This window comes from Neospora caninum, chromosome VI (assembly GCF_000208865.1).
Source record: "Neospora caninum Liverpool complete genome, chromosome VI".
Taxonomy (NCBI): Eukaryota; Apicomplexa; class Conoidasida; order Eucoccidiorida; family Sarcocystidae; genus Neospora; species Neospora caninum.
Window position 1 is genome coordinate 188005 of NC_018392.1, and position 27578 is coordinate 215582.

At 59.1% G+C, this 27578-nt stretch overlaps 2 protein-coding genes across 2 annotated transcripts; both read left to right on the top strand.

Moving 5' to 3' along the window:
* Positions 1–1606: 1606 nt before the first annotated feature.
* Positions 1607–9542, top strand: NCLIV_015670 (conserved hypothetical protein; the record flags this gene model as incomplete). Its single annotated transcript, XM_003881759.1, has 4 exons — positions 1607–7501; positions 7973–8178; positions 8530–8829; positions 9365–9542. 4 exons carry the CDS (start codon positions 1607–1609, stop codon positions 9540–9542), a joined length of 6579 nt encoding a protein of 2192 aa, XP_003881808.1.
* A 4809-nt stretch (positions 9543–14351) lies between these two features.
* Positions 14352–26811, top strand: NCLIV_015680 (Endonuclease/exonuclease/phosphatase family protein, related; the record flags this gene model as incomplete). Its single annotated transcript, XM_003881760.1, has 12 exons — positions 14352–17784; positions 18094–18392; positions 18835–19574; positions 19828–19907; positions 20249–20733; positions 21188–21306; positions 21859–22687; positions 22991–23627; positions 24161–24213; positions 24414–24685; positions 24904–25041; positions 25305–26811. 12 exons carry the CDS (start codon positions 14352–14354, stop codon positions 26809–26811), a joined length of 8592 nt encoding a protein of 2863 aa, XP_003881809.1.
* Between the last annotated feature and the right edge of the window lie 767 nt (positions 26812–27578).

The window sequence follows — 27578 nt, forward strand, 5'->3', positions numbered from 1 at the left end:
CCCCCCCCCCCCCCCCGGCTGTCCTCGCGTTTTCTCTCTGCTCAATTCGTCTTTGAACCCGTCTCGTCCCCTCGCTTGACCACTGTTTCCGTCTTCGTCTTTCACGTCTTTCCCTTGCCTGGCAGGCCTCCACTCCGCTTCTCGCGCCGCTCTGCCCCGGTTTCTCAACAAGGATCCTTTCCGTCTGCAGTTGTCAATGAGATTTGCATATGTGATCTTCCTTTCCCTTCTAAGGAGCGTTAGCGCCTTCCCGCGCTTTCTCTTGCAGCCACGAGTCGGCAGCCTGCGGGACTATAGAGGTTCTAACACGACCGGTAGGCGCAATGCTCTCATGGCGAATCACATCCAGGTATCTTTCGATTCGCTTTGGTCCCTCTCTCTCCTGGACACGTGTCTCTACACGCTTTGCGATCATTTGGTCGCACTGTAGGGTACCAGAAGAAGCGTCGCCTTCGTCTGTTGTGGTCCACCGCTCGGCAGACGTGCACCGTCACTCCTTCGCTCCGCCAAAGAAGCTTGGAGTGATCTCTGCCTTCGCCTTCTCCCTCTCAGGCTCAAACCGCCGACAGCAGGCCTTGTGCCGCCCCTGCGTCGCCTGTGTAGTTGCAACTTCCACTTGACCGGGGCGCGCGACACGGCGGCTTTTTCGTTTCTTGCAACTACGGGCTGATCTTCCGGCTCTGGATATCATGTCTTCGTCTCTGCGTACTCCTCTCCGTTCGTCTTCTCTCCTCTCGCAAACTCCGGGGACACAGCCACTCGGAGACGGAACCCCAGCTCGGTGGCTGTCTCTCTCTTCCGCGCGAGAGGGGACAAGGGGCCTCCGCGGCTTCGGCTGCGGCCCCAGAGCACGACCAGTTCTCGGGTAGCCGTCTCGCGACACGCAGCGCCCAAGACTCGTCTAGATCTTCGTCTCTCGTCTTTTCTCTGCCTTCCCTTGCTGGAACCCTCTTCCCCCTCTCTCGCTGCTGCAGCGCTGCGCCCGGGGCAAACTGTGTGCTGGTCCCGATATCGACAGTCGCGCGACCTAGAGAGACATCGTTTCAGGCTTCTTCGATCTGCACATGCCGCGCGCATGCAGATCCGCGTCTCTGACCATGCATGAATGCTTCTCCATCTCGTGTTTGCGAGTGGGGACAGGCGTCGTGTCCTTTCGGTTTTAAGGCGAGCGCTTCGTTGCATGTGGTAGGAGCCGCGGCGCCGCATTTTTGTCGCATTTCAAACCGCCCCGTCGTTTCTGTTCGTGGGTGACCTTGCCGGCGCGCAGACCTCGTTCGAATCTTTGTCCCTCGTTTCTGCGCGTGGCGCCGCTTTACGGATTTCGCCGGAACTTGCACGCGCGCAGTCTCCACTGGCAGGCCGATAGCCTTTCTGGGCTGAATCGACAGCGTTTCCCGAGACAAAATCTTCTTTTTCGCGCGTCTCCCTCGGAACGTTCGCATCCGCAGGGAGTCTCTCCCAGCGCTGGCTTTCGCGTCTGACAGTCGTTCCGTTTTCTTCCCTCTCGCGCTGCCGCCGGGGTTTTCCTGGGGCGTTGTTTGGGCGCCTCAGCCCTTCTCTGGGTTCGTCTCCGGCTTTTGCCTGTTCTTCTTTTCCGGTTGTCACCATGAGGATGCAGTGGTTTTTGCTCCGGCACGCGTACTTCATCAAGGGGGAGGATTTCGCGGTTGCCGTGGCGCTGCTGGACTTGGCGCTGTACGTCTTGATTGGGACGAACTCGCTGCAGTTTCTGGACCAGGCTCCAGAGAAGGCGATGTTTGGCATGGTCACGTCAGCACTGATCTTCATCATTGCGCTCTGCGGGTTTGTGATTGTGCGCATGTTCCGCACGAGCAAGTACAAGATCGAGACGTACATCATGCCTGTGCTGATCATCTGCAACATCGCCAGCATCTTCTACATGCAGCTCATCAACAAGTTGGTGGGGTTCATGACGCTCCAGCTCCCCGTGCTCACCTTCCTGGTCACCGGGTATCCGTATGTCTGGCTCGTCGCGTTCGTCCTCATCGGCATGGGCGGGGGACTCATCGCTCAGTCAGTCGTTTGCTCCATTTCTCTGGGCACCACCTGTCCGCCGAGTGTGTGGATCGACGTCGGGCTGTACGCGCTGCAGCTGGTCAGCGGCTCAGTCGCGTACTTCACGGTGTACGAACTGGGCATTCTGATTGTGCGCTACAAACGGCACCCGGCGCGCTACCTCGACGCCTTCTCGGATCTCACGGCGCTCGACACGATCGTCTTCTCGCCAGTCTTTGGGTTGGGAGGCGAAACCGCGCGGCAGGTTCAGGTGAGTCAGTTGATGGCTCCAGAGAAGCCGAATCTCGACGGCCTCACTTTCCTTCGGTCGGCGTCGCAGGTCTCGCAGACGACGAACCGGCTCGTCTCCCGAACCTTCTACCACGCCAACACCCCGCCCCACATCCCTTCGCGGGATGGAATCCCTGGCGACAAGGCCCTCGTGGGCGAGAAGGACCGCGCCGGCTCCGCGGTCTTCTCCGTTCCCAACGGCTTTGCTCACGGCCCCGGCGCCCCGCCGGCGCGCCCAGGCCTCGGCGCCGCGGCTCCTCACGCCGGAGTCGCAATCCCCAAGACCATCAAGCAGCACGCGGCGGCGCTGCACGCGGGCGGCGTGTCGCCCCACGGCTCGCCGTCCACCCAGCCTCTCGGGCCACTGGCCGGGGTCGCGCGCCCGAGCACCGCCCGCGGGTGTTCGGGCTACGTGTCTCTGAGCCAGCGAGACGACGGGGGCTACGGAGATCTCGGCTGCGGCAGCGTCCGGACCTCGGTGGAGAGCAGAGCGACGAATCGGTCGGCTGCGATCTACGGCGCGCAGCCCAGCGCGAGGCCTGCGAACAAGAGTGGGCGTGTGGCGGGGCTGTTTCGGAACTTCGGCTCAAAGCGCTCCGCGGGGTCTGAAGGCGAAGGCGGCCAGCCGCCCTCCGAGTGCTTCGCGAGCGCGGCAGCCTCGAAGGATTTCTCGAGAAAGAAAGGCGTGGGCGGATCGGCGAGCCAATCGACCGTCCCGATTCTCTTTCCCCGCCCCTGCGACGTCGAGGGAAAGACCTGGGAGGGCTTGCCCGATCCGGCTCTCCCCAGAGACCTTGCAAAGGAGACACCTGCCGCGAGTTTCGCGTCGAGTCCGGGCTCGCGAGTGATTGAACGGCACGACGGCGCCACGGAACCCGACAGCGACGCCGCACGGGAGGCCGGAAGGAAGGCCGCGGCGCCTCTGGTCGCGGAAGCAACTGTCCACAAAGCCGTGCGTCCCAGCGCGTCCTTCTGTTCGGACGTGTCTTCTCGCAGTTCCTTCAAGGCGTTTCCCCGGGAACTCCAGGGAGAGGACACACGGGACGCGCATGCAGGCGCGCAAGGCGCGACGCCCTGGAACGCGAAACAGCCCCCCGCGGCGCAGGAGTGCGACGTGGGCAGACGCGCTGGAGAAGAAGAAGGCCACAGAGAAGCCGACGTGTCAGACGAGTCCGGACTGCCTGGGGCCCCGGCGTTGCCGTCCGCCGAGGCGCGAGTCCGGAGCGCGCTCCAGTACCATCGCAGGTGGTTTTTCTCGCAGCTCCTGCACTTTCGGCGCGCTCGAAGAAGGCAGCGACGCCGCGGAAGTGGATCTGAAGCGCGCAGAGAGTGCAGTTCCGAGGAAGGTGATTTCGATTCTGAGGGCGAGGGGAGCTGCAACTCGCAGAGTGGACGCTCGAGGAAGGGCGCGTTACGGAGGTTTTCGCGTCGCTCTGGATCGAGGCTTCGCGAGGGAGACGCCGGCGTCGATGGTTGCCGAGGAGTAAGAAGCAGCGACGAAGCGTCGGGCTACAGCAGTTCCAGTCGGCGTGAGAAGTCGTACTCGTGGGACGAAGGCAGCGAGTCTGACCCGTCAGGGTTCGAGGAAACCAGGAGACGGCACCGCGGTGAGAAACGGTATGGCGTGAACAGACGGCGAAGCGAGACGTCTTCAGATGAGTCGGTTTCGTCCTGCTCGACAAGTGCAGCCGGGCGGTATGAAGGCGAGGCCGCGGGCTTTTCTGCGTCGACTTTTCGGCGCTTCTTCCCCCTCTTTGCACCGACCGGGAGCCGCCGTCGGGAGGAGACACCGAGGGGGCGACTGGACAGGGAAAGGCAGTCAAGTTGCGAGGAAGGCAGTCAGGACTGCAGTGCGTCCAGCGCTAACTGGGATAGCTCCGAAGCGTCGGCGGACGGCTCGGACGCGTCCTGCGCTTCCTCTTCGCTGTGTGACGTGTGTGAGAGAGGCAGAGCGAGCGTCAGACGTTCGCGAAGACACGGAACAGGCCAGAAACTGGTCGAGTCGCGTTTCTCCTCGCGGTCCCACTCGCCGGTTCCTCGAAAAAGACGAGGAACGGGGCACGTCTCCGTCGACCTCACCCTTTCTCTCCCCTCCCACATCTTCTTCGACACCTTCCTCAACTCTGTGAGGAAGGCAGAACAGCTTTCGAAGGGCCGACTGCCGGCTGCAGGCTCCTCTTCACAGCCAACGAGAGGGGAGTCGAGCGTCGCGTCGCTTCTCAGCGGAGGCGCAGGGGACGCAGCAGCGAGGGAGAGGCCCGAAGATGCGTCTGCAGACCTGTCGAGTCGAACAAGTCAAGGATGGGAAAGGTACTACGGCATGCTTCTTCCGTCGCTTCCTCCGTTCCCTTGTGCACGGCCGCTCTCTGTGAAATCCCGGAATACCTCCCAGGGATTCCAGAGAGTCGATGCTCCCTCTGCATCGAGAAAAGACACCGAGGAGACGGCCGCTTCGCTTTCCTCGCGCATGGCGCCGTTCTTCGCCGAGGCCAAGACACGCGTCCAACCGCCTGCATTTCCCGCCTCGGCGCCTCCTCTAGGCGCCACGCGGATCACTTCCCTGTCTCCGGAGAGACAGTCTGTGTCGCGGGGAGAGGGGAGAGACGAGGGCAGCTCCCCTTCCGCGCCGCAGTCCTCTGACTCGCACCGTCGTCTTCCCCGTCGCAACTCCCTCTCCTCTTCCTTCCTCACCTTTCCAACGTGCCCCCAACCGCCCAGTTTGTCTCCGTCGTCGCCGTGTCACGCCGGGCCCCAGGCGTCGCGTTCCACTCCGGAGCGCACGATTGAACTCGGCTCCATGGAGCGGCAGGCAGTCGATCCGAATCGCGACGGCTCGCCCGCGCCTAAAGTCGAGAGGGAACCAGACTCGCCGGAGCCTCGCGGTTGCCTGACGTCTCCGAGCGCGGCCCCCACAGAGGAGCGTGGCCGCAGCTGGAGCTCGTGCGAGGCGCGTGCGTCCCTCGAGGTGTCGGCGAATCCCTCGAAACGAACTCGTGGCGGCAACGCGTGGCGTCCCGTCGCTTCCGCGACGCATCCTTCGTCCAACGAGAAGGTCGTCGAGTCAGTCGAAGCGTGTGCGCAAGTGCGATGTCGACGCTGTGGCTGCTCGCGTAGCCGCGTGCCGCCTCGGCGGGGCGCGAGAACGGGCTCCGGCGCGGAGGACGCGAGCCTCGTTTGTACCGAAGACGGACCGGAGCGACGTCGCCTGAGGAGACGACGGAGAAGAGACAGGCGCAGAGCACGTGCAGAGCGACGACGGCGCAGGGCGCGACGCGCGAGCGAAGAAGGCGAGAGTGAAAGAGACTCCTCGGGAAGCAGTCGGGCGAGCTACAGCAGTGCGGAGAGAAGAAGCCATCGGGCAGTGGGTGGGGTTGCCCAATTGACTCCGATTTGCGTGGATGACGAGTGCGGCAGGGGCGATGCCATTCTGTCTCCGCTGCTGCGGAGCGAGGCGGAGTCGGAGAGCGACACGCGTGGGGTGTGGGGAGGCAGTCGGCGATGGAGGCGAGCTCACGGGGTTCACGATCTGTCTCCGTGCTCGACCGACGCGAGCGTGGCCGAGGACTCCCAGGAGCGGAGCGAGGAAGAGCGAGAAGGCCGGAGCGGCTGGATGGCGTGGCTCTTGTCGCCGTGGGGAGATCGCGACGGAGGCGAGAAGAGACGGCGAAAACGCAGCCGGTCCGAGGGACGGAGAGACAGAGCGTTCATAAGGGCGGAGCGGCGGTATCTGGAGGCCTATCGAAAGGGCCGAGCATCCGCCGTTGCCGACACGCGGCGGGGCAGTGGAGAAAGTGAAGCGTCGGCTGACGTGTATCCTTTTTCCCTGCGAAGAAGAAAAGGCAGTCGCGTGCATCCGGCGTCTGCGTCCTCGAAACGGAGCTCCCTTCGGTCTTTGAGCCAGTCGGCATTCGGCCGGCACTCGTGGCTCGCCGTGGTGCCCCCGGCCGATGCGCTGCCTTCCGCAGCGCTTCCCTCTCTTCCTACGCCTTCGCCTTCGTCTCTTTCCTTCTCCGGCCTCGACCGAGAAATGGACTACACTCCTCACGACCACGTGCTCCCGGAGACGCCTCCGGTCCCGCTCGCTTCTTCCCTGTCTTCTTCGCTTCCGGGGACGGACGCAGGTTTCGCGAGTGTCGAGAACCTCGCGGGCGCGCGGTCCTGCGATGTCTCCCCGCCTCGCGCGCACTTTGCGGCCGACCAGCTTCACCGTGCGGAGCAGAGCGACGCGGAAGCTGTCTCCCCGGCGGTCTCGCCGCGGGGCCGGAACGCGAGCCCGATGTCTGCCGCGGGCATGCCGAACCCCGACTCGGGGTCAGCTGCTCAGGCAGCTCCACAGCGGCCCTTGCTCCTGGCGCAGAGCCTCGTGGCCGCGGGAGGCAAGGCGCACCCGCGCGCGGACCTCACAGACTCTCAGCGGAGCCAGGACTTGTCAGACGTGTCTGGTCGGCTGCCGAGTCACCAGAGTCTGCCGCGGAGCGCGGGGCACCCCCCGATGCATCCGGGGCTCAGTATGGGTCTCGAGGCGACTCCCGTGGCACGGCCCAGCAGGCGGCTCTCGACAATTCCCTCGACTCGGCACCCCGGCAGCGCCATGACAGGCTTTCCGCAGTCGTCTTTCTCGCAGGGGGTTGCAGCCGTGGCGTCTCCGCGGACCGTGGGGGCCAGCCGAGAAAGCCGAACTTTCGCGGCGGACGGCGCGGCGCGGGCGAGTCGGACGGGGCTGAGCAGCCGGCACATCAGCCACGGGGCGAGCCGCAGCCCGCTGACTGGAAAGGGAACGCGTCGCCTGAAGAGCGGCTACTCGGTGGGGGCGACCGAGAAGGACAAGCAGAAGGGAAAGATGCTAAAGTACCAGCTCGTCCAGAAGTTCCACGACAGACTGCCGTGGTGGGTGGCGCGCATCATCGTCTACACGGACGCCGCTCTGGAGAACTGCCGCAGACGCCGCCGCCTCATGCAGCGAGCGACGTGGAAGAACAAAGTCGCGATGCCCGTCCGAAACATGCTCGGCCTCTTCAGCGACGAAAAAATCGAGACGTGGTACGTCCAGTGGCTAAATGCGTTCAACGCCAAGTACTACCCGCGCATCGCCTGGCTCCTCTTCCTCATCTGCGTCTACGCCACCGCCTTCCACGGGCTCTTGAGAGTCCGTGGATTCATCGAAAACTACCCCCTTTGCATGGATGCAGTTCGGGTAAGACCCGTGACTCCCGCAAAGAAAGCGATAGAGATATGGAGATAGAGACAGAGGTATAGAGCGATTGATCGATGGAGAAAGCTACGGAGACCGATAGAGACATCTACAGATCTCTGCAAAGACTCAGAGGGAGAGATACATGCACACCATATATATATATATATATATATATATATGTAGGTGTTTGAGTATGGGTCGGGATTGATGGTGGTCAACACAGAAGTAGAAGGGCCGGGTGAATTACGCATAAGCGGGAGAAGACAAAGGAAAAGCGTGCAGGAAAGCACCCCCGTTGGTGTGGGCCGTTCTTCTCCACCCGACTGCATGCGGCGAGAGGTCTGAGAACACAAGGGGGCGGCGCACCGGCGAAAGAGAAGAGGAAGCACGGCGGGAGTGCGAACAACTGCTTGCGTCGCCAAAGCTCCTGCGTCTTCATTTGTTGAACTTGTGCTTCGCGTTCTCTCGCAGGCGTCCCGACTTGGCGAGGCGGGTTTCCTCATGCTCGTGGCCTTCCGCTTTGCCTCTCAACCCATTTTGTCGTTTTTGCTGCTCCTTCCTCTCTTGCGACACTCGGGATCGAAACTCATCGAGTGTCTGACCTGTTCCCGGTCCCCAACCACCCCGCCAAAAAGCTACAAGCTCTACCGATGGATGATTGCTCTTTCTTTTGTACAGTAAGTCAAGATCCTCCTCAAAAGCCATATGTATACATGCATACGTGCGTGTAGAGACATGGGTAGATATGCATCTCGATTTGGATGTTTGCGGCTGTATTTGTGTGATTCGAAAAAACGTGAACGCTCGAGTGTGCGGGAGTTTGCCGGTCCAGGCGCTGTACGTAACCGGAGGGGGACGCGCACACCCGCAGACTTCTCCGCCGGATCCAGCGTCGTTTTCTGCTAAAACAGGCCGTTCTTGCCGTGTCCCCTCGTGGAAAACATGTGTTCCTCTCCTCTTTCTCGGAGCTACGTGTAAATCCGCCGACGCCCAGGCCGTCTTCCTCGTTCCTTATGTTTTTCTCGCAGATTCGTTTACGCCGTCTTTGACAACACATGGCACTTGATCGCGGCGCCTTCCTCGAGGCACATCAACCCGCTGACGATCATCCCGGCGAGTCCAAGCCTGGAAATCGCCGCCGTTCAAACGGTGTACATCTTGGCTGTTCGGACACCGACAATCAACTTGATTTTCCTGCTCTACATCATCACGTACCTCATCGTTTTCTTCGTCGTTCTCCCGCCCGCTGTTCAACAAATGCAGCTCTTCACCATCAGCATCGCGGGGTGGCTCTTCACGTGCGTCGGCGGCCAGCTGTTCTACACCAGGTACAAGCGAAGCCGGAGACAAGGATTCCCGCGGGCACATCCGTGTGCATTTGCATGCGTCAGCAAATATGCATATATATATATATATATATGCATTTGTACGCGTGAATATGGATCGAGTTTTTCCAAGAACTGGGGGCCTGTTGAAAGTCCTTTTGTGTGTGTTCACGCGGACGAGAGGTAGATAATGGGAGACCGAGTTCAGTTCTCATCGCGCTTTTCTTCACCCCGACGCAAAACCTCCGTCGAGCTCGATTCCTGGTGCTTTCTCGCAAGCTGCACTGAAATCCACATGTGTTGGTGTATAGGTGCATATATGTCGACTCTAGGGAAAGATACTCGAACAGCTATATATATGCATACATATATATATATATATATATATATATTTCTTGTAGGCTGAAAAGAGCGCAAGTCTTCTCTCTTTGTGTGTGCGTGGGCATGCACTGCGGTTGGGGGTCTCCTGGAGTGAGAAGGTTTTTTTCTTGCGAAAATTTGGCGACAAAGCGCTTTCTTTTGTCGTGTCTGCTTGTAGAGCCTTCGAGGTCAACCGGCGGCGGCTCTTTTGTAAGTACGTGTTGCCGTACATGTTGTATTTGGAGGAGATTGCGGCGATTTTGTACTCGAACGCGCAAGGGGAATATCCCCTCGACGAAGGCAGCGAGGACGAGATGTCAATGGGCTCTACCCACCTCATCGTCGATCGCTCGTAGCGCCGTGCGACTCGAGAGAGACGCCTTGTCGGAGGCGAGAGACAAAACTGTCTCAGGGCGAGGACGCGAAGCCTTTCCTGATAATCTTCTCGAAAAAGCCAGGCGCGGGTCACCCAAAAATGCCAATTTTGTTTCCCGACGGAAGACCAGGCAGGCGAGTGTCTCGCGAAACTTTTCGGCGAGAAGAACCAACCGCAGATTCATTCAACTTGACACAAAAAAGCGGGATGGAGCGCGTCATGCAGACAGTCTCTTGGAAGTATATGTATACGCATGTATATATATGTATCTATGTCGGTGCATCGAGATGGAGTTGAATCTATATAGATAGGCCTATAGACAGATCCAAACATTTGTTTATGTTGTGCTTGTGTACATCACTATAAATGTGTGCATGCGTGTGTGGGGGACGGGCGCCAAACGGTGCTCGGAGAGCCGCGCAGGGGCCGTTGCGCTTTTTCTGAGGACGGCGCCTTGGCTGTGGCGGAGGAAACCAGGCGAAGCAGAAACGGAGGAAAGCAGAGGTGAGGAGCTGTACGTGGAGAGCGGAAGACTGTGATCGGCTTCATGCTTCGACAACAGAAGCCTGAAGAGAGACGGACAGGGTTTTTCAAAAGATGGGAGAACTTGACAAGATCTTGACGGTGAAGTGTGTGAACTTGCGGGTGTACAGAAGCAAACAGAAAGGGAGAGCCAAACGCAAGATTCTTTTGAGAGATGGCCTGGCATGCGATGAAATGCGTTGGCCCGGAAGAGGTTCGTGAGACGGGGCGGGGGGGGGGGCGACAAAAAGAAACGAAGATGTCTATACATATATACCTCCTTTTTCGATTCATCTCTACTTATATATATCGAGACGGTTATGAGTGTATATACTTTCAAAGTGAGGACGGAAGAACGAGGATTCGCGGAGAGACAAGGAACGTCTGAGAAAGGCAGCGTTTCTCTCGCTCCCTGCATCCACCGGCTTCGCCCAAAGGCTGCGGTGGAACTGTCGGCGTTCCGTAATTCACCCGCTTTTTGCGCACCTTCCGCGGCGTTGCGGCCTGCCTCGCGCTCCGCCAGAATCGGATATTTCTGGCCCAAGTGTCCGGGTCGAAACGACGACTCAGGAACGATCAAAAGGGAAGGCATCTGTAAGGGAGAGTCTTTGCTTTCTACTGAGCTCCTAAAGTAGCCGCTAGGGCACCCAATAGCACGTCGTGTGTATGTGTGTTTTACGCATACACACGGGCATAAATACATTCCTATTCATAGGCAGATTTCATTTTCTGCATTTTTTCATTGCCGTACAGCACTTCTATCTCTGGCTCTCTAGAGACATGCATATTTTTGGAGATACTTGTTTGGAACAGCCATGTTTTTGGCGGGATATATGTGGAGAGCAGCAGGCCGAGTAAGGCACACAGGCTGCTCGTTCTGCTGGCACCGGCGTTGGGAAAGGATACACACGGAGAGTATCTTCGTCCCTGTATCTGCTTGTCTCTTCCCTTACGTCTATTTACATGCGTGCGCATTCACATATATCGATATATATATATATATATATATATATATATTTGTCATCCAGTACAAGAGTGCAGTACAGGATTTTCTGTCTCCTCTGGCTCGCAAGAGAGCGGTTCACCTTGTTTGTCGTGGGTTCTGTTTTTGTCGCATTTTCTGTTGCGGTTTCTCTGCCCCGAGAAAGGTGCTCTGTTTTTTGGTGTCGGCCAAAAGCGGCAGGCTGCATTGCATCTCTTCATTTGGAGAGACTGAACTGCGTCTCGCGTCTCGGTAAAGATCAACACTTTGTTGCAAACCCCCTTGACCTCTTGGTCTTCTGTCACGAGAAACCCCTCTCTCTCGTCGCCTGCCTTCTTGTCATTGCCTCTCCATCGTTTGCGAGAGGAGGGGATTTGATGAGAAGCGCGTTTGTGTGTCGGCAGGGACGTAGACATTTACAGAAATTCTCTGCAGATCGACGCACGTTGGTAGAGATGCCCTGGAGGGTGTTCCGTTTGCACGTAGACCTGAAAGGGGGGCGACGGGGGGGTTGGATTTGGAGACTGTCTTATCACTGCTCCCCTCACTTGTAGGGGCTGCGATGATGAGACAGCAAAAAGACTGGCGTATTCAAAAAAGCGTGATATACACGGAGTAGTCTTCCTTTCAGGTGCTATCTTTGTCGCCAAAAAAGCAGGCGGCGTCTCAAGAGGTCAAACGAGGTGTTGTAGCCACTTCAGACAGAGAGCGAAATTGACTCGCTGTGACGCGCAGTCACACTCTTTTTCAGCCTTCAAGACAGGTTCATGAACTGCAGCGATGACTATTTATGTGACGGTGTGGAGGAGCGCGTTGCCAGAAAAGAGAAGTACCGAAGATAAGAGAAGCAGAGGACCTGCATCTTTCCATGTGTGCAGCCGATGACCCCTGCCACCGTTTCCCTTTCTCTGCTACCCTACGGGGACAGGGCGAGCGCGGAAGCCTGGCCCCTTTAACCTGCGAAAAACGTGCAGTTAAAATTTGTTGGAAACAGAGATTCTTACCCAAAGCATAGGATGTACAACGTAATATACGACAAAAGTAAATATGAAAGTAGTCACACAGGGACTACGAATATGTAACGTTCATGGATACAAACAGAGGGGACCCACAAGCTACATAACGCTGAGTGTGAATGTCTACGGCAGCAGCACACCTAGCGGAGCACACTGCGGCTTTTCTGGGGTTTTTTCCGGGGTTCTGGTCCTCGTGTGCGCAGCCGCAACGTCTCAGATCCCTTTCTTTCCGCAGAGGCTTCCTGGCGCGTTACTTCTTTCGCCGCAGTTCACACCACAGTGTCTCGCGTGTTTGTGTGTTGGATGCCGCTTGTCCGTCACGAGTTTCTGTTTTTCCCAGTAAGAGGGGGAGGCGAGCCATGGACATGCTCAGTTCTGCCTAAAAAAGCAAAGAGAGGACAAGACTGAAGTCCCCTCTGATCTCGCTCGCTCCCTCGTTTCCTTGCTCTCTCGCGAATGGTTTCTCCTCGCCTTCCCGCTCGCGGCGTCTCGTTGTGGCCCTCGCCAGAGAGTTTAAACTCACAGAGACATTCAGAGAGATCCTTTCTTTGCCTCTCTCGCCCCGTGGGGGCCTTTTGTCCGTGCGAAGACAAGGACGGGAGCGAAGAGGGGGAAGAGAGGGAAGAGAGAAGGCGCAGACAAAAGTCGCCGACAGGATTCTGGGATCGGCCGGACACAGGGGGGTGACGCGTCTTCTCAGGCACTCGCCCCGTTTTTTCTCTCGAAACTCTAAACGTGAACAGGACACACGACAGGCAGCGGCACATCGCCGCGTGGCGTGAGAGTCACGCAAAGGGACCGGAGAGGGTTTGTTTACCGCTGAAGCGGGCGCAGCCGGCACGGAAAAAATAGCCTCGGCGTCGCGTCATTTCTCGCAGGCCTCGAACGCGGCGAAAGAGGCGGGCACAGGGAACGCTCTGCTTCCACCCTCCTGACGAGAGGTTTCCCTTTCGCCGCGCAGTTTCTCTTGCCGGGTTCCTCAGTCCCTCGCTTCGCTCCGTGCAGAGTTTCCAACTTTTGCGTGCGTCCACTTTTCCACACAAAAGAGAGGGGCGGAAAGATCACATCGCAGCGACGGCAGACCACGCCGCCAGGGGGAAGTACACAGCTCGCTAACAGGTGTGCTCAGTCATGCTCCGCTGGTTCTGAAACACGCGCTTTTCACGAGAAGGCGACGCCTTTTGCAGCCTTTCGAGTTTCCCGAGATTACCCGTTTTTCTCCCGTCCTCTCTAGTCGAAACAGCGTTGCGCGTTTTTCTGTCGGAGCGCGTTCGAGAAACGCGCGGGGCGCCCTTTTTTCGCGTGTCTGACGCGCCCGCCAGAGAAAACGGGAAAGTTTCGTTTCCGCTTTTCCCCTCCCCCCCGCTCGACATACACCGTCCCTTCCGTTTCAACTCGTTTTTTCACCTGCACAGACTCGCCTGTCTACTACGCCGGCGACTCGCGCAGCGGTCCGTCTTTGAAGACCGAAAAGGAAGCTTGGCAGTCGCACGCTTCTAAATTTCCCCACGTTAATTTCGCTCCCTCTCTTGTCTTTTTGTCTAGACGCAATCTGCTTCGTCTTGTCTACAAGACAACCCGAGAAAACCGGCTCTGACGAAACAGCCACGGGTGGATTTGTACATCTGCCCGTATACATATATGCATATATATATACTTGTATTGTATTTATTTGTATGAATATACTGGCAGTTGTGTGTATTTGGACATGCATGGTCGTGATACATGCCCAGGCGCTCAGGAGGCAAAGCGTAAGGCATGCCGTTTCGGTCGCCGAATCCATACTTTTGCGGCGACCCTTCCGTTTGCGAACGCGACACTCCATTTCCCCTCGGAACTCTAAAGACGTGTACGGTTTCGCAGGGATCTTCAAGTTGTGAGATTTCAGATTGGCGCAAAATCCCGCGAGCGAGGACGCGAGAAAAAGGACGCATTGCGGGAGGGCAACAGATGGGGACACAGACCGTGGACAGCGCGGGAGAAAGAACCAGTCAGCGGCGGCGGTGATGCGACGAGAGTCAGAAAGAGGGAGAGAAAGAGGCAAGAGAGAAAGGACGCGGCAGGAAAAATGCTGTGTCAACGCACTCTGCATGCGTGGACGCGTCTTCCTCTTTCCACGTGAAGACAGGAGACTTCTCGTGCCGAAACTCGACGCGTGTCTTCGGCTCCTCTTTGATCTTGTCAACGAAGCCGCGAGGACCACGAGGAGGGAGAAGAAGCGGGGAAAGAAAAACAGAAAAGGGAGGCTTCCGGAAATAGCTGAGAGAAAATGGAAATGCGCTCAGGGCCAGGCTGCGGCCAGGTGCGGCCGCCAGGCGCTTCACCCTCTGCTTCTCGCACCCTTGCCAGTACTCCTGATGTTTCTCTTCCCTCGCCTTCTCCGTCTACCTCTTCTTCCTCGTCATCCCTTTCGTCCTCGTCTTCTTCCTCGTCTTCCTCGTCTTCTTCCTCGTCTTCTTCCGCGTCTTCCTCTCCTTCCTCGTCTTCTTCCTCTTCTTCCTCGTCTTCTTCCTCTTCTTCCTCGTCTTCTTCCGCGTCTTCCTCGTCTTCTTCCGCGTCTTCGTCTTCTTCCTCGTCTTCCTCTTCTTCCTCTCTATTTTTCCATGGAGTGACTGCTGCGGCTACTCCGCTGCGGCCGGTGACGTTGCATCCGTTGCAGAGTGGCTCGGCCACAGGCGACAGATTGACTTCGTTTCCACCGCAGACTTTCGGAGGCAAGGGAGCGAAGAAGCTGGCGGCAGGCCCGAGAGCGGTCGATCCTTTCGCCTCTCTCGTGCCGGCGCAAACTGCATCGTCGAGTGGTTCTGCCGCTGCGTCCGCGGCGTTCGCTTCTGGTGCGTCGCTTCCCTCAAGAGAAACGGAACTGGGGTCTCCTTCACGGGCGCAAACACAGTCTACCTCTTTCTCTCGAAAACCTTCCTCGCCGTCGCCTTCGTCTTCCCCTTCTTCGCGTTTGGTGTTTCCAGGAGCTTTCTTGTCTGTGCCTGCAGAGCTGCCGTCGTCTCTGGAGTCGCGATGGAGGGTGAGTGTCTATCGCCATGTCTTCTTCATTTTTCCGCACCCTTCTCTCTGGCTCGCCTCTTGGGGCTCGACCTCGCGTGTCTCTGCTCGCCCCGCCGTCCCGCGCGCGCATCTGCCGGTTCTGCTGATCCAGCGCAGATCTGGAGCGATCGGACAACACCTGCTTCCCCTCCGCACGGGCTTTCTCCTCCAGCAAGTCGCCCCTCGTCTCTGCGCCGCCGCCGTCGCTTCGGGGGAGGTGCGAGACACTCAGCCGCCCCAGTCCTTTGGACATTTCCACTTTGCCTTCGACGCAGACGCCCTCCTCGGGACGCTCGCTGTCGACAGTCGCCGCTTCCTCGTCGTAGTCACTGAAGCCGAACAGGTAGCGCGGTTCGAAGAAGAAGAACTTCCGTCTCTCCCTCTTCAACGGGATGGACAGAGCGACGCAAACGGCGAGCCGAAGTCCGGGGCTGAGCGCGGAGGACGAACGGAGCCTGGGGGCGAGGCGGCGGCGCGGACCGATTTGCGTGGCAGCGACGGTCGGTGGACCCGAAGAGTCATTAAGTCGATTAAACGGGCCGTCTGCCTCCCCTACCATGCGACTGTCTCGCCGTCGCTCGCCCACCTGCCGACAGCGACGGCCGCGGGCCTCGAGGCCCACACCGCGGCCGGGAAGGCCCGCCGGCGCCGCGGCGCGCCTGCGGCTGCGACCGCGGTCGTGCGGGGCCTCGCGGCGACCGTGGAGTCCAAGAAGAGACAGCTGGGTGGAGGCCAAGCGTCGCTTCGCGGAAGAGGCGACAAGGCCGAGAGAGAGGCCGACACTGCGGCGCGAGAGGACAAGGCCTTCGCGTCGGAGCAAGGACCAAAGGGGCGACTGCCGTCGCTTCCGTTGGATCTGCTGGGCGCCACGGAGGAGACTGAAGGCCTGGATGTCGTGTCCGACCACTTCGCCTTCTCAGATTTGGACAGCACGCCGCGAGAAGACGGGGAGCGCGTCCCGCAGCTCACGCACCCCCTTGCGAGGTCGCTTTCCCCAGAAGGCCAAGACAGCGGGACGCCGTCGCTCTCGAAGGTCCAGCGTGGGGCCGACTGCGCCGATGTTTCTTCGCTGTTCTCTCCCCTCAGCTTCTCCCCGTCCTTTCCCCTGGGTCTCCCTCTCTCAGGCCGAGAGGGCGACTCCCGAAAAGAGGACGACGTAGCTGGCCCTCTGTCTCTGTCGGGTCACCTCACAGGCATTCAGAGTTTAGTCACGGCTGCGGCAGACAGCCTAGTCGGCAGCGCACTGGGCAGCGCTGCGGTCGCGTCCTGGGCTGGCGAGAGTCGCGCGAATGTGACGCAGTGGATGGCCGAGCAGTTCCAGTTTTCGCCTCAGCCGCAGGCCTCCCTCAACCTCGCCCGGTGGCTCGGCGACGCCTCCAGTCTCTCCTGGCCTGGGGTGAATCTCGTAGGCGCAGCCGGCGACACTGGGCAGACGGCGGCGAGAGAGGCTGCGCTGCGCGGGCGTGAATGCAGAGGCGAGGACAGAGAGGAGAGCGTCGAGCTCGCGGACGGAGACACGGGCCCTCGTGTGGGGTCTGGGTCGCGGTTGGGGCGACCGTTGCGAGACGAAGAGCCCGAAGGACACTGCGAGGCGGTGGTAGGAGAGCGCGCGGGCCAGCGAGGCGCCGCGGAGCCTGTCGGTGTTCTGGAGGGGCAAACGAGCTCGCAAGGAGACAGCGCGGAGACACAGGAGACGGCGCCCGCCCACGCAGGGACACCCCCTGGAAGCTGGGGCTCGGGGCTCGGTGTCGGCTTGTCGCATCTCGCGGCGGCCGCGGGGCAGATGACCTCCGACGTGCGAGACGGCAGCACGGCGGGAGACCATTTTCAGGGACAGCGTTGTCGCAGTGGCGAGGAAACACAGAGCCGCGCTCAGCAGACACGCCTCCCGCAACGAAGCGAACCGGACGGGGGGTTTGCGTCCACCAGTGCGGCGACATCAGCGCCTCTGGGCCTCCCTGCGTCTGTTCTGGCTGCGGCGTCTGTTGTGGCTGTGGAAGAAACCGCGGCGGTGACGAGCGAAGTCGACCGCTATGCACTGGCCGTCGAAAAGTTGCTCTGTAGCTGTTTCTACTACTCGTACGACTTGGAGTTGACGCGCAGTCTGCAGAACCAGCAAGACTGCGGGGTTTCGACGCGCCGCCAAGGACTCCCTGGGTACTCGGACGCCGCCCCAGGCCGGGGGAGCGCCGTCGCCTCTCCGATTGAGAGAGAGGAACTGCTCGATCGCTGCACAAAGGCCGTGAGGCAGATGTCGACCGCGGCCGCGCCGCTCAGTCGGGGCGGAGGCGAAGGGCGAGAGAAGGGAGACCGAGGAGACAGGCGGGAAAACGGAGACTGCGGCGTCGCGGAGAAGGCCGGAGGCGGGAAGGAAGCACAAGGCGATCGGCCGCACGAGCAGGGGCGCGCTAGAGTGGCGCAGAAAGGAGGCGAGGAGGAAGCGGCTCGGCAAGCAGGAGCGACGTTCCTTGCTTTCAAACCTGCATCGACAGCCGAAGAGGAAAAGGGAAAGAGAGAAGAGGACAGGGATACACAGTACAGCTGGGACGGATTGGGTCTGATTGCAGTCGCCGACGAAAGGTTCACGTGGAACTTGCAGCTCTACAGCGCGTGGCTGGCAGCCGGAATCGACCAGAGATGGATGGTCCCCGTCGTGCAAGGTAAAGCGGCGAGAAGGAGCGCCAAACTAAATTCACTTTCTGTTGTGCTTTTCACCTTGGAGAGGAGTTTCCCGTAGCAACTTCCTACAAGAAAGAAGGTCCTGAGAGAGGAGCGAATCCACAGTGCCACACTGGGCAAACAGAGAGAAGGGACGACTTCATGCCGACCTAGACATCCATAAATATTACGTCGATATAATGAGGTATGTAGAGATATTTGTAGATAGGGAGGAAAACCGATAAAGAGGCAGGGATCGAGACAGAGATGTGAAGTTTGAAGCTAAACTCGTGTTTTCCGTGTTGCTCCAGGCTACGTCGGCTATGTGAGACTGGAGCGTACGTCTCCAGCGCCTCTTGGCTCTTCGCCTGCCGCGACTCATCGCTCACTTCCCCCGCTCGCCCGCCACTGGTCGGCTGCTCCGAGTGCTCCGCCGCGTCTCGCGGTGCCTTCGCGCCCATCGGTTGCAGACGACCGCGTGGGGCTCGACGCCCGCGAGGCGACGGAGACGCTCCTCTCGCAGAGTGTCGAGCTTTTGCTCATCTGCAGACGCAGCTGCAAACGTGGCGGGACGCGCTACAACGCCCGCGGCATCGACGACGAGGGCAACGTAAGTCGTGGACAGAGAAGATCTTTCTGGGGTCGAGGAACAGAGGTGGGACGCCGACGAGGACGGCAGCGAGCGAGAAGACAAAAGACAGCTGTGTCGAGAGACGCGCCGCGGGGAACACGAGGGTGAATCTGTCTGGCAGCGGCGGTTCCCGAAGAAAGGAAAAACGAAGAACGCTGAATTTGAGGGACAAAGAGAGGGGACAGTCTGGGGGGGGAAACGAGGGGGGAGGCGGAAGCAAGAAAGAGGGAGAGGCATCGGGCGTCCGACGGTCGCTCAGTCAACCAACTCTGGAAAGGCGTTGTTTTGCGTCGCCATTCTCCGCATGTCCCTCGTGCTCCTCTCTCGTGTTTTTCTCTGTCTCTGCCTCGCTTCCTTTGCACGCGCCAACCTCGGGCTTTTGTGCATGCGCGCCCGCCGGGCCCCCACTTGCCTTTTGCAGGTGGCCAACTTCGCCGAGAGTGAGCAGCGCGTGCGCCTCGTCGAGTACACAGTCCCTGTGCTCTCGCGCGCCTCTGGACCCGATGCGCCTGTCGCAGGCGTCTCCTCTGTCGCTTCGGCGAGTCGCGGGTCTCTGCATGCGCGGCAGGGGCGATCAGAGACGCTCGGGAGGTGGGCGAGTCTGGTGCAAGTCCGCGGCTCGGTTCCGGTGTTTTGGGAGCAGACAGGATTGACGGCGCAAACGACGGTGACGCGCAACACCATTTTGACGGCGCATGCGTTCGAGAAGCACCAGAACTTTTTGTTTCGGCGCTACGGCCCCGTGATCGCCTACGTCGACCTGCTGAGCGGGTCTCGGGGCACCGAGTCCCGCCTGGTGTCGGCGCTCGAACACCAGATCTGCGCCTACGAGCACGACCACCCCCAGGCTCCCTTTATTCACCACGTCCACTACGATTTCCACCAGCAGGTCAAGTCTAAGGCGTACGAGGCGGCTCTCGGCGAATTCGTCGAATCCCAACTCCTCGACGCCGCCGCAGGGATCGGCTTCTTCCTTCAGCCCTCGCACGAATTCGAGAAGAAGCGGCGCCTCGCGATGCAGGCTGGCGAAGCCGGCGACGCAGCTGCCTGCGCGGAAGAAACCGCTGAGGGCGAGTCGGGCGACGACCGGGGACACCAACAGCAAGGCGTGCTGCGGACCAACTGCCTCGACTGCCTAGATCGGACCAACGTCTTCCAGTGGTGAGCGAGAGAAGGACAGAGGAAGCACAAAGGAGAGTGAGCGAGAGAAGGACAGGGGAAGCGCAAAGGAGAGTGAGCGAGAGAAGGACAGGGGAAGCGGCGAGAGAAGGGAAAAGAGGAGGAAGAGAAAGGAAGGACGAGGGGAGAAAAGCGTGGGGAGAAAAGGGGGGCCAAAAAAGCCAAAGAGGGACAAAGTCTGCTGCGTCAGGGCTTTAAGACAGGTTTCGAGCTGTCGTGCTCCTCGTGTTTTCAGGTATTTTTGCTGGTTCTGGCTTGTCCAGCACTTGCGCTCCAACCATTTCGACGCGTTCCTTCGTCCCGTCAAAAGGCGAAGTGAGCGGCCTGGGGCGGGCGAAGAAAAGCAACGGCTGCTCATCCTTTCTCTCTCAGATATTTGTCCTGCGCAACCTTGGGGATTTTCTCCCCCCGCTTCGATTTTTTGTCGTGTTCGCTTTTTTCCGATCTCTCCCCGCTGTGTCCTCTCCCTCCGGGGCTTTCCGCCGCAGGTGGAGGGAAACGCGTTCGCGCGTTCTCTGGCCTTCTGCCACCCTCAGTCGCCACATGAAATACTGGCTGAATGTAGGCGTCTCTCTTTGTTCGCTCCCGTCCCGGGGCCTTCTCTGGTCGTTTTTTGCGATCTCTCTGTTCCCCTGTTCTCTCGGTGTCGTCCTCAGACCTAGTCACGTACTCCACCGTCTCTTCTCCGCCGCCCTCCGCTCTCGCTGCTTCCAACCGTCTTCTCCTCTTTGTCGGCGGCAGCGGATCCCCGACGAGCTCCTCGCCGTTTTCGCGCGCGAAGGAGCGAACCGGCCTTCGTCGTTTGTCGCCTTTCTCGCAGCCTGCGTCTCGCCAGCAGTCCTCGTCCTCGGTCTCTTCTGCCGGCGACACCCAGGCGGAGACGCGCCGCGGGGCGCCTCAAGACGGCACTGCTCTCGCTTCCTTGTCCTCTGTCTCTTCTGTTTCTTCTGTCTCTTCAGCGTCAGGCTGGTCGTTCACGCCTCGGCGAGGGGACAAGGAGAGAGGGAAGGCAGAGAAGACGCACGAGGCCGCGCTGGGAGCAAAGAGAGAGAAGAAGAGTGCCGCCACAACCGAAGAAGGAACCGGGGAGGAAGAGGTCCAGGCGCTGAAGGAAGAGATCAAGAAAATGTGGGCCGATCAGGTAAGAAAAAACTCTTGCACGGGAGGAAGAGAAACAGTCGAGACGGAAAAGAGCTCATGGCTGTACACCGCGCGCGACTCCTTGCCAGAAAGACGCCCTGCTCAACAGACGACGGCCATGCGCGACCTTGAACATTAAACTGCATGCATCGACAGCTCCTATGCAAATACATAGGCAAATGATATATATATATATAAATATATATATATATATAAATATGTTCATCCGGCAGGCCTTTCCATGAAGGCTCTTTTATACAGCCACACGTGCATTGAAATTAGGGACACGGAAAGCGAACCTAGACAGGTATTTTTGCCTACTTTATCTGTACTTCCCTTCTGTATATCTACACGCGTAGGAAAGAGCGGGTAAATGTGCTTTTGAATATTTACATGCACAGGTGAGAGTACGGGTTTGCACATGCGCATACGTCGATGTGTTTGCGTGCATTCAGGGCGACAGCATCAGTATGCTGTACACGGGAACAGGCTCGGTGTTCACGTCGCATATGAAGCAGGGGGGGAAGGCGACTTTTTCGAGCAACCTCGATCACGCGTGGAAGGCCCTCGGGAGGTAATCTTTCTTCTTGTACCCTTTCCTTGTCGTCTTTTTCCACCTCTTCTGTCTTTCCTTCTTCTCGTCTGTCATGTTGTGTTTTTCTTTTTTCAGTTGTAACTCTCTTGTCCGTCCTTAACTCTGCTGTCGTGATTCTCCCGCTCTGTCGTTCTCGGGTTTGGCGTGTCCTTCCTTCCCTCGCCCGCTTCTTGGTTGGTTCATCCGATTTCCGTTCGACGCAAAGTCTACTGGATGCTCGTGACTCCACAAGCCTACGGGTCCATGCGCTGTACACTTGCATGCACCCATAAACGTGTCTATAAATAAAAGGAACGGGGTTTTCGAGATGCGCGGGCGTACCCACGCCGACTGATGTGTGCTTCCGTGGCGTATAAATGCGCTGTGTAACTATACCTTCTCTCGTCTCTCTGCCTCGTTTTCTCGTTCTCTCTCCCTCTATACATATAGACGTGTATCTCTACGTTTTTGTAGCCTCTTGATCTCTCTCGCTCTCTCTTTTTTTTTCCTGTAAATGCATGCGTATCTTACCCTCGGATCTGTTCTTCTCAGGTTTTACCAGAACACCTTCGAGGATACGTACCGCCAAGAAGTGATAGACGTTTTTCTTGGGCTCCACCGTTTGAGCGTTTCGCTGCCGCGTTTGTCTTCCTTCCCCAACAGTCCCGGGACGCCTGTGCAATCTGCCTTGTCCGCGTCTCTCTCCAAGGCGAGTGGGGCGTTCGGGTCGGTTGCTGGCAGGCGCACGGTGGGTCATGCGAAGGCGCCTTCCTCGTCTGGTGGTTCTTCACCGCCCGAGAGGAACAGGCGAAGCGGCGAGAAACTTCCTCCAGGTTGTGAAATGACGTCGAAGAACCGGAGGCGCCTCGGCGAGGCTGAGAGGGACACTTCCCTCGCCGAAGTCGGCCACGCTGGACCCCACACCTGTGCGTCTTCTCCCTCTTCACCCTCTTCTTCCTCTTCTTCTTTTTTCTCTTCTTCTTCTTTTCTTTCTTCTTCCTCGTCCTTCCTTGGCAAAGAAGGGAGCAAGGGACGGAGGGCGCAGGCCGTCGGCGTGGGCGAGGCAGAGATGCACGCGAAAGGCGGAAGCCTCCTGGCGTCTGCCGACGCGGAGTCGGCGCCGGGAGGATTTGGAGAAGGCGAGAAACGGCCGGGGCTGCGAGGGGCCGAGGGACAGAAGGAGGGCGGAGGCCGGCAGGCCCCAGGAGACGATGGAGCCCAACGAGCGCCGGGAGAGGGTGCAGGCAGTGTGCCCCTGAGAATTTGGGTGGGGACTTGGAACCTCGCAGGCAAGGATCTCCACGAATGGGATGACATCGAGCCTTGGTTGGCGCCCGTGAAGGAACAGGCCGACGTGTATGTCTTTTGCGTTCAAGAGCTGGTAAGGCGAGAGAAAAGGAAAGAGAGAAGGAGCGGCGCGCGAGAGAGAACCGGATCTATTTTTGCAGAGCGAAAAAGAGGGAGGGCAAGCACACGGAAGGAGCGAGAACAGAGAAGGGAGACGCAGGTGTCCTCGCGAGTCTGGAGTCGAGAGCGAGACGGCGTGGAGGGACAGCGCGAGCAGCGAGAGGGCTGTGAACTTCGCAGTGCAAAAACGCAGGGAGAAAACGCAGTGCCCGAGAAGAGAAGCGTCACATACAAGTGAGGTTGCACACGCGTGTGAATTTCTGTGTCTTCGAATCAGGTGGAACTGACCGGCTTCCGCGTGTTGATGAACATGAAGGACAGCGACAAGGAGGCGCGACTCGAGCAGAAGGCCTCGGTGGGTGTCAACAACTTGGTGCATCACTGCCCGGAGCCTGCTGCGTCGTCGCTGCGTCGCCGGCGTCTCCAGGCGTACGTCTCGTCTCTCTCGGGATCGCCGCTTCTGCAGGTTCTCGCCTCGAGTCGCCCGCCGTCCTTGCCGTCGCCGACTGCGTCTCCGGCGTCTTCCCTGCCGTCTGCGCAGGCTGACGCCTCGTCCGCGTCCCAGTTTGCGCTGCCTTCGGCTCTTCCCTGGAGTTCGAAGCGGAAGGGAACCGAGGAAGGCTCGAGTCTCTCGTTCTTCGGCCGACAGTGGTCCAGCGCGTCCTTGTCGTCCCGCCCTGCCGCGCCTCGCGAGGAGTCTCTGACCGGATGGCTCGGCTGGGGCGCGCGGGGCGGAGACGGCGAGAGGGGCGAGGAGACAGCCGACGCGGCCCCTTTCCAGACGCCCCACACAGGCGACGAGAGTCGGGGCGGGAGAAAGCCTCTGCCGGCCTTCGTAAAAGTTCGCTCCTGTTCGATGGTTGGCCTAATGATCATCGTCTTCATCCGCACAGACCTGCGCTACCTCCTCGCAGGTCCGTCTCCACTTGAGAACCGCAGAATCTTGAATTGCGCAAAAGAGACACGGGAGACCGTGGAAAGACTCCCAGATCATTCCGAAAAACACGTGAATAGGCTCGCAAGTTACAGACGGTTCCACAGTCCATTTTGAAACTCGCCTGTGTTTATGACAAAGCATCAGAATTCCGGGGGCGGTGAGGAACATATCCGTAGAATGCGGAGGACACTGTCTCGGGGAAGGCACCTTGTTTGTGCTTGTTGCGGTTCACGAGATGTGGAGGCCTACGTGAAGAGGATGCAGTGCATGCATCCTGGTGATATGCATGTGTGGACGAGGGAACGCGATTTGGGGGTGGAGCGGCGTCTCTGTGGATTCTCCAGAGATTTGGAGAAACCCACACAAGAACGGCTTCATTCCTTTCGAGCCGTCTGGGAGAGACTTCGTGCACCAACGCCTCTCGCCAAAATTTTCGCCCCTGAGAGGGGCGAGTGGACTGCCTTGGCGAGGGACATTGGAGACGATCTCCGTGTTTTTTCTGCCTTTCAGGTGTGGAAGTGTCCTCGGTCAAAGTCGGTTTGAAAGGCAACACCGGGAACAAGGTGAGGATTTCGCCGACAAACTCAGCGACTTACGCAGGTGGAAACTTTGTGTGCGAATGCATGCGCAGAGAGATGCGCCGTTTGCACTTCCTTTTCGACTTCGCTTCGCGTGGTGCCTCTCTTTTTTCTGCCCTGTCACTGGGCCGAATGCGCCTCCCCACGCGCCTTCCTTTCCCCTCTTCCTTTGGTGTCTTTCTCAGGGCGCCGTGTGCGTTCGCCTCAACATCGGCGAGACGTCCTTTTGCTTCGTGAACGTGCATCTCGCGAGCGGACCCAGCAGCGGGCACGAGCGCATGCAACAAATGTCGCAAATTCTCCAGCAGGCTTTCCAGTCAGGGCCTTCGTACACGCCGCCGATTCTCGACCACGACTTCGTGCTGATCGGCGGCGACTTCAACTTCCGCCTCGTCGCCAGTCATCAGCAAGTCGCGGACGCCCTGAACTTCCCCAACGCTGTCCCCGCGTTGCTCAAGTGAGAAGCGATGGGCTCATCCACACACTGTCGTGTCTCTCTCCGCAGAGAAGAAAAGAGGCACTGTGCAGCCATCTCGAGGTCGGAGCCTGTGCAGGCAGGCGGAGCTCGTTTTGTGGGGCGTCGTCTTTTCTTTTCTGTCCCAGTTTCTTCTCTTCCTTCCCGCCCTCCTGTGTCATTTCCTCTTTTGGGTGTGCTTGCGGTCTTTGCCGACGCAGATCTGACCAGTTTTACGTGAGCAAGCGGCATGGGGTGCCTCCGTTTCACCAGTTCCGCGAGGCGCCGATCGCCTTCCTGCCGACTTACAAGTACAAGAAGAGTTCGTCTCACTACGACATGAAGAGAACGCCTGCTTGGTAAGCGAACGCGAGAGGGAGGTTAGCGCGCCGGTGGAGAGAAGACGCACGTGAGGCGAGAAGGCTTCCGTGCGTCCTTCCCTGCGCAAAAAACCATTGCTTCTTCCTACACTGGCAGCCATATCTGTAAAGGTATAAATCTAAAAAATACAGATATACACGTTTATATGTACTTTTCCGTGAATGGGTGTCGATGTCTCTCTTTCCTAGTGTTTTTACCTTCTTTTTCCAAATGTCACTCTTTCGTCCCGTTGCGTTTTTAGGTGCGACCGCATCCTGTTCTGCGGCCGCCTTCTTTCCGCGGCGGCAGGTTCCGGTTCCACCCTCGATTCGACGAAAAGAGAGACACATGGCCTTCGCTCCTCGAGGCCCACGGCACCAGCTGTGGAGTCTGTGGGAAGCGGAGACACTGGCGGGGCGGGTGCGGCCGAAGAAGGGGCGAGCAGCGAGGCGTCGTCGCCCCTCCGGGTCTTGTCGTACACAGATCATCCGCGGTATTTCTCTTCGGACCACAAGCCTGTCTCTCTCGTTCTCAGCGTCGCCATCTCAGTCCCCAACCTCCCGCCTGTCTCCTTGTGGGGCGCGTCGGAATCCGCCGACAGCACGGGCTTCCAGTCGTGCTCGTCCTCGCCCGTGCCGCGCCGGACTTCGTCGCCGACCACGCTGGAAGGAGACAGGCCCTCTCGCGCGCCTCTCGGGGGCTTGAGAGACAGCCGAGCAGACGCCGGAGACGCAGACGGAGAGCTGGAGGACTTTTTCGTGGCCACCAGCGGGGCTGAGTGCCCCGCAGGGAACGCAGGCGCAGGAGACTCAGTCTACTTGGAGGATTTTGAGACTGCGGAGGACGACGAGGAGCGGGAAGGGCGACGCGAAGAAGGCGGCGACGGTCTCGGGACGGAAGGTAGAGGGCGGGAGACAAGGCGGAACGAGGCGGAGAGCCGAGAGAGCGAGACGCGAGAGACAGGGGCGGGACGCAGTTGCCGAGACTTTGTGTGTGACGCTGAAGAGGCGGGGGTTTCGGCGGACCAGACTGATGAAGACGATCTTGTCCAGTATGCAAAAAGAGGAAATGTGGAGAGCGGGCGAGATCGAGAGTGGAATGCCGACTGTTCGTCGCGCCCCGCGATTCGCGTCCACGACCTGCCGACTGTCGACCTCCTCAGCGACGGCGCCCCCGGCGCGGGGTCTCCACTGTCTCCGGCGGTCGAGCTAACCGAGACAAAGCAGGCGCAGGCGACCCACGCGCGAGGCTTCGATTTGCTGGAGATGTTCCCGGACTTCTCCGGCGCTGGAGCCTTGGATAGGCCTTTCGGAGAAGCAACCCAACGCGCGAGCCCCGTCCAGCCGCACAGCGCAGGCGTGGGCTCTTCCGGCCCGTTGGGCTCCAAGCGAGGAGACAGTCCGACGCGGGCGTCGCACGGAGACACTCGCGAGGCCCGAGCGAACTGCGCGGATCGGGAAAGAGGGCTCGGGTTGCTGGCCGTCGACCTCCTTGGTGACACGGCAGGCAGCGCCCCGGGTGAGTCAGGACGACACGTAGGAAGGCGAGAAGGCCTGTCGAAAAGCGGAGGAGCGCCGACGCGCGGAGGTTTGCCACTGGTCGGCGAAGGTCGCAGGGAACAGGTAGACTTGCAGAAGAATTTGCCGTGGACCCTTTTGGAGTTCGACGAACTGAAAGGCCCGCGCGTCTCCAGTGGTGGATATGTGCAGGCGCAGCGAAGACAAGAAAAGAGACAGCCGCAGGATCCGTTCGACGACCTCCTCTCCTAGGTCTCCGCTCTTCCTGGCGCCTGCGCCGTACCTCTTCTCTCTCGTGTTTCCTTCTCTCTCGTGTTTCCTTCTCTCTCGTGTTTCCTTCTCTCTCGTGTTTTCTTCTCTCTCGTGTTTTCTTCTGTTTCGACGCAGTGGGACAAGCCCCCACGGTGGGGCTTTGGGCCTTCCGCCCCGTGTCTCTTCTGGCGGTCGCCTTTCTGCGCAGTGGTTTTTTCCACGCTTCTTGAATTCTGCGCCACGGGGATGCAGAGGGGCGGCCGCACTTGGTTGTTGACAAAAAGTGACGACGGAGTTTCCGTCTAGGCAGTTCTTCCAAGGATTTCCTGTTTTCTGCCGGACGGGCTGGAACCGAGGTCTTCCCTTTCCTGTCTCTGCTCCAGAAATTGACACATTCTGGAACTTGCGTCTTTGTAGTTATCTACGTAGATCTCTTAGAAATGGAAATTGGCCGCGGGAAGGCCAGGATTCCCGTGTTGACGTTTTCTTCGAAAACCGTTTTCCGATTTTTGCTTGACGTCTTTCTGCCAATGTGGAGAGGCCAAAGCGAGGCTCCGCGTATTCCTCTGGGTAGTCCCCTGGGATCGTTGGTCCTGCACTTGATAGACCGAGGTTTCTAATCTCCTCTTTTCTCGCGGGAAACGCTCGGCGGGATCCGCTCCCTGCAGAGGCCCCAGGAAAGAAATTCAAAGTCCGTTTCACACACATTCTTTTTTTTCGTTTCACACACATTCTTCTTCCCTGATCGCTGCTCTCGGCAAGTGAGG